The 6,354-nt window shown below is 37.4% G+C and overlaps 1 protein-coding gene across 1 annotated transcript in view; it reads right to left on the bottom strand.

The window, feature by feature from the left end:
* Positions 1–263: 263 nt before the first annotated feature.
* The window catches only part of LOC101315323, an 11,417-nt gene continuing 5,326 nt past the window's right edge, over positions 264–6,354 (bottom strand). The window contains exons 3-11 of the mRNA XM_004295675.1: positions 5,199–5,314; positions 4,986–5,097; positions 4,780–4,888; positions 3,343–3,829; positions 3,084–3,112; positions 2,036–2,079; positions 1,717–1,791; positions 896–1,436; positions 264–541 (exon numbers count right to left, since the gene is read on the bottom strand). Of these exons, the coding sequence (XP_004295723.1) occupies positions 264–541; positions 896–1,436; positions 1,717–1,791; positions 2,036–2,079; positions 3,084–3,112; positions 3,343–3,829; positions 4,780–4,888; positions 4,986–5,097; positions 5,199–5,314 (1,791 nt within the window). The remainder of the gene's footprint in view (positions 542–895; positions 1,437–1,716; positions 1,792–2,035; positions 2,080–3,083; positions 3,113–3,342; positions 3,830–4,779; positions 4,889–4,985; positions 5,098–5,198; positions 5,315–6,354) is intronic.

Here is a 6,354-nt window from a genome sequence, read left to right as displayed (position 1 = left end):
TACAGAATAGCAACATAAAAGTGTATTTACAGGTTGTTCACTCTTTGGTAATAGGTGGAGCGCTGATGCTGTGGGTGACCAACTTTTGTACATTTGTATAGCATCGGACGCTAACTTCATGGATTTTTTGTAAATCTAATATTTCCATCTTCTGCTTCTTCTCCATGTAATGTACTCTCTATAACGTATATAAAATGTCCCTCTTATGTTGCTGCATCCATCAACACATGAAATAACAGCAAAATTGATCCATACATAAGCATTTACAGTAGGTCAATGTCTGTCATTGCAAACCGCGGCAACGCGCGGGCATCATCTAGTCTCATGCTATTAGAGAAACAAATAAGCTTGTAAATAGACCCTACGGCCACAGAATGGTTCAAACCCCAAGCTGAGCCTTCAATTTCTTTTTCATCTAATATCATATGCTTGATGTTAATTAAATTCCACTTAATGAGCAAACAATTCCCAAACATCACCTTTTGATTGGCCTCTTCTTGCCAATCTGTATGTCCAGTCTGGGCAGGGTAATCTAGAGAGCCTACAAAATATATATATATATATATATAACAAAAAAGAACTACAGGTGAGTATTTGCACAAACCTTTGAGGTGAGAATAATGTATATTAACAACTAGAGAAAATAACATATCATGGCTACGTAGATTAGGCATTTAGGCTCAATGACAAGTAATTACAATAAAATTTTCAAAGAGTCATAGAAGCAAAATGGTAGCACAATAAGAATTCACAAATTAAATGGAGGAGGCTCCTATATTTCACGACCAACTAAATTGAAATAATAATAGTGTTGTTGATCAGAACTCAATACGACAAACACGGCCAAACGAAAATTAACACAGATTGGAAAAAGCACAACTGCAGAGGAACATACTTGATGAGGTCTCCGAAAGGGATCTATGTGATTGATATAACTGGTTTTGCAGCTCCATTGTATTTGGTGGTTGAAGTATGGCTCCAGATACCTGACCTGATGCTTGAAGCCTATGCTGCATATCTCGCTGTAGTGGGTTTGACTGTTGTTGTAAGCTCAACTGGTGTTGTTGCAAGGTCAGCTGGTGTTGTTGCATATGTCCAATCTGTGGTTGGATCTCTGAAAAATACTTTTGCTGTGATGGATGAGGTTGACACTGCTGTCCATCTTGTGGCTCCACCTTGGCTTGTTGCAGCATGTGTGCATTGTGAATCTCAGATGGAGGAAGATTTAGAGAAGAAACAGGCTTCCTGGGTCTGTTTGTATTAATGAAATTTATTATCTGCTTCTCATATACATTCAATTTCTCCTTCAAACCAGGTGAAATGTTACTTTTGGAAAGCTGTAGGACTGCCATGAGGCGCTCCAACATGGTCTTAAACATTTTCAGCTTCGCACTGTTTGGGTTTGGGGTTGACATAAGAGAGTCAAGAGACTCTAGCTAGCAAATGTAAGAACAGCAGAGAAGAGTAAGACACAGTACAACAGAGGAAAAAGTAGCAATAACTTGTAGCCATATTTGTTAGCATTGTGATTAACAATGCCATGTACACAGGATACATGCCTGGGGTAATTGAGAAGGTGATGATCTAATTTATTTATCACAACGAATGCAAGACAGAGTGAGAGACTACCATCACCATAACCGTAAACTTCAAAAAACATCTGCACAATGGCTAAATTTAGCGGGAAATTACACGAAGGAAAATGTGATAACAGACCTGATGAAGCTTATTAGCAATTTTCTGGTACATTTCATGTAGTTCAGGATAGTACTTCTCCTTCAAGACTACGATCTGCAAATTAAAGTGAACAAGACAAAGATGATTACAAACATATTTCTTGCACCTACATGCATTTAAAGACTATAGTATGACACGATTTCTTCGTTTCATAGCGCTTCTTGTTCTTTCACTGAACGAAATTGATGTTACCAGAAACAGTGCCACCAAAGAAACCCAAAACCAAACCAGCAGTTTCTTCGTAATCTAGGAAATACCAAATTGAAATAAGTAACGAAGAACAAGTCAGACACCTTACCTTTTGATACACCTCCTCTTGCCAATCACCTCCATTTATATGTGCTGTCCAGACAAGAAATTTCCTTACTTAAGTTAACTGATGAAAAAAAAAACTAAGGCAAACAAATTGATCAACCAGAGTGGAATAACAGTATTGATCATAGTTCAATATACAACCAGGTCCAATATTATAATGAAACAGAAAGTAGGGATCTACAAATTGTCCCGAAAAAAAAAAACATACTTGTTGAAGTCTGCGGAAGAGTTGTTTGAGATTGATAACCCCTGCAATTGCTGATCCATATGAAAATTCGAAGCTTGATACGAAGAACCTAACAAATTCTCGACAATCTGAGAATGAAGAATATTGACCAAAAAATAGAAAGATAATAAAAACAAGAAGCCAATTGTAGCTGAAAGAAAGTTTCTTGATTTGATTTCTTGACAAGTCCCCAAGAAAGCTCTGAGCTAGAAATGTGGACGCTTGGGCCTTTGTTATTGGGTTTGCTACAATATGGATCGCCTACCACTGTGGGCTTGCTTTGGGTTTTTAGTCTTTTTATCTTTGCATACCAGGACTCCTAAATCTGAGGATTCGGAGCAAGCCGTAACCTATAAATATATTTATATTTATCTTTGTATTTTAATTTTTTTTTTTTATCTCATTTTCTGGCTCCAAGTGAGGTGTTTCCCGACTCCGTTATTGTTAATATGATATATATTTGAGGGTATAAAAGTTGTTATTATGCTTAACATGAGAACCATTGAAGATGATGCTCCATCGAAAAAAAAAACCATTGAAGATGTTAAATACAAAGGTTTAGTAATGTCACGAAGTGTTTTGTGTGGACGTAATGTAAAAAGGAAAACATTGTAATTTTTTCTTAATCATATAAATGTCAATTTCAGGGAAAGGAATTCTCAATCATAATGAATTTCCTAAAATCAAGCGATCGAATTCTTTCCGTTGGATATATATCAGAAGCTTGTATTTTCCTACTCAACGCATACCATGAAAAGGAACGAAGGTAGAGTAAATAAGCCAAATCAAGAAATATTATTATTACGTCCAGCTGAAGAATTTGTCCAGTTTTCCCTGAGAACATCTCGAAGATCAATAAAGTTTAATGCCTCATCGAAAAAATAAGAGCTTAAAGAATGATTGTCAATAGTATGGTCGGGGAGAACAAGGAATCAATGGCCTGCCCCGAAGAAGAGAGCACCCATCAGAAATTCAGAATGGTAAGAAAGATGAGATAAATGAAATAAATATGTTGCATCTGCTGGTTTGCATGTTGCTCTAGTTGCTATATCATTTTCTGTTGCTTTTCTTGGAGCATCTGCGGCGGCTTCTGCATCCATTGCTGCTGCATTTGTAGCTGTTGATGTGGTTGCTGGAGTTGATTCTTATACATGTTTTTCTCCAACTCTAGCTTCAGATGCTGGTTGTCAACAATAACATAATTTGGCTGAGCACGAACACTGTTTGCCTGCAGCATATTATTTGCAGCAACAAGTCTGGCTTGGTGAACATGTGGCATTTGGTGCGTCTGTGACTGTCTAAGCTCCAGCTGTTGCAGTTGTTGAGCAGGAACACTGTTTGCCTGCAGCACATTATTTGCACCAACAAGTCTGACTTGGTGAACCTGTTGCATTTGGTGCATCTGCAACTGTCTAAGCTCCAGCTGTTGCAGTTGTTGATCCGTCTCCTGCATCTGCAAAGGGACCTGATCCAGTGTGTTCTTTATTGTGGTTAATAGTTCTGCAATCGTCTCCGATGCATTCATCTTGTTCTGTTGAGCTGTTGAAGACCCTGAGAAAGAAGACACATGATTTTGGTGCATATAAAAACCATAAGAAATTTGGGTAGGAGAAAAGTTGAGAGAATGCATGACTCGCAGAAAATCTGTGAAGAAAGAGGGAAAACCATCCCATTGGAAGAGTTAAATGCAAATTTTGCACAAAAATAAAAACTTTAAAAACTAGACACACGCTAGAAGCTCCACAGGCAAAAACAAAGCAGGGTATGCACAAGATTATAGATATTTAAGTAATGGGCAACAAAGAGTAGTACATGACAAGCAGACCTTTGAATCAGCATAAAAACTCCACTGAACTTCTTGATCTCTAAACTAATTGATGAATATCAAGAAGTAATAACCATAAATATCACACAACCCAAAGGATGAAAGCTACTTCAGATAAAATATAGGTAGAAGTTGCCTGGTTCCTAGTTAAGAGGATAACTTTTTCTGTTTTGAATAACTTCTTACTCACTTTTTTTAACCATTAGACAACATAAATTTAAAACTAATCCTCCAGGATATAAGAGTTTAGACAACCTCTAAAGACCAGTTAAGTATACATGAAACTGTAAGTCATCAAACATAATATGAAAACAAGAAGTGAAGGAGATAAGAAATTTGTAGGAACTGTGTGGTCTAGAACCTGTTAACTTGTTTGTTCCAAACTTTGAACTCCAGCCGGCAGAATGTTATTCTGAATGTTTTGAGGTACAAATCGTTTCCTTTGATAGCTCATGGTAGAAGGAAGTGCAGATGATATCCCCGCAAAACTTTGAACTCTGGCAGGATGAATGTTATTCTGTATGTAAATTGTTGCCTTGTTTGGGACTGAATGGCTGGCAGTGACATAGTGAGTGAGTGTCCTTGATCGGGGACTTGGTGTTGCATGCCAGAATACCCTACTCAGTAATTATGCCACATAAACAAATAAACACAAACTGAACAGGTGTGTCTTTACCTGAAACAAGAAGTCCCTTGCCATTGGATTCTAGAGAATTGGATATTGTGTTCTGTGGCTTGGTCACCACTGTGACCATCTCCTGAGAATTTTTCTGTAGATAGTCCAACTAGCAATACAGACCAACATAGAATTTAGTTCACAAAAACAAAGTATGCATACATGTAACGTAAGAAATTAGGACTCCAAGATTCACTTATATATACCTGGCTATTGGCAGCAGCATAAGACTTTTCCTCCAAACTTGCAGCACTTCTCTCGAGTTCTTCTAATCCCTCTTGACCAGAGATGGGGCAAGCCGTCTTCAATGTAGATATTCTTAACATGCAACATATTTAAAAATTAATGAAATGCAGCTAGATTTCTTAACAATAAAAGTGAATTTCAAGATATGAATACATTAAATACAGCTTACTAACATCTTATTGATAACACTTTGCCGCATATCGGCGGGCCATTTGCCCCTCCAATCTCCTGCTTCCATTGACGGCTCTCGACCTTGAGGAAAAGGACTGCAGTTATTATCCATTAGAACCTAATGAACATAGCAACATGTCAAGCAATGCAATACAAGATTAAATACCAAATTCAGTGAAAGGTGACCAAAAATTGGGAAAATGTTGTACGCGACTTACTATCTTTGGTTGGGCTTATTCAATGTTGACACTGGACCGTAGGCCCGGGGCATGTTCGGGAGAGCATCAGTAAGGCGTAACGGTATTAACGACATAAACATTAGTGTTATATATAGAACATTAAGAGTAAAAAAGAAAGAAAACATCATTAATCTTCATTTCATAATAAGTAAAGTAGAATCATATGATCTAACAAAATCACCAAACTTCAAATATCGGGCATAATGACTCTTCATCTATTTATTTGACATATTAAGCAGGATTTTAATATACAATTCCTGAATTCAAACACACACACACAAGCCTTGCAACTCACATTCCAATCAAAAACCAACAAGAGGATCTAGGGGCGGAGCCAGGATTTGAATCGTTGGGGGGGGGGGGGGTTGACATTTACCACAAGAGAGTATAGAGAATAATAATAGGAGAAATTATTGGTCACTCCGTTAACTTTCAATTTCAATCGATTACTCCATTAACTATCCAATGTCACACAATTAGGTCCATCCATTAAGTCGCCGTCCAAATCAGTGGTTAAGTTGCTGACTGGACATATTTTTCAACTGGAAATTCCATTTAACACCCCACCTCTCTCTGGCCAGCCATGGCTTCCCAAACAGTAAGCTGTGGTTTTTGGCTTCACTTTCCACTCACTCAAATCCAACAAAAGTTTATGAACTAAAGCCTATTATAAAGATAGGATTACAAGCTTTAAGTACATAGCTTAAGTTTTGAAAACAAAGCCGTGGATAGGAAGTTATGCTCTCTCAAAGTTGAAGCAAAAATCTGAAAACCCAGAAAATTTCAGCTTTTGGCTGAATCTGCTACTGTTTTTGGCAAGCAATTTGACAAACCAAATGTTAACCAAATCCTCTGAAATTTTACACACATAAATATGGATATATGAGCTTTACAAAGGTACTTTCGGGTTTAAAACAAA

This window comes from Fragaria vesca, linkage group LG3, assembly GCF_000184155.1.
Source record: "Fragaria vesca subsp. vesca linkage group LG3, FraVesHawaii_1.0, whole genome shotgun sequence".
Taxonomy (NCBI): domain Eukaryota; kingdom Viridiplantae; phylum Streptophyta; class Magnoliopsida; order Rosales; family Rosaceae; genus Fragaria; species Fragaria vesca.
Note: the sequence above shows the minus strand (reverse complement) of the source record. Positions and strands in the feature narration are given on the sequence as shown.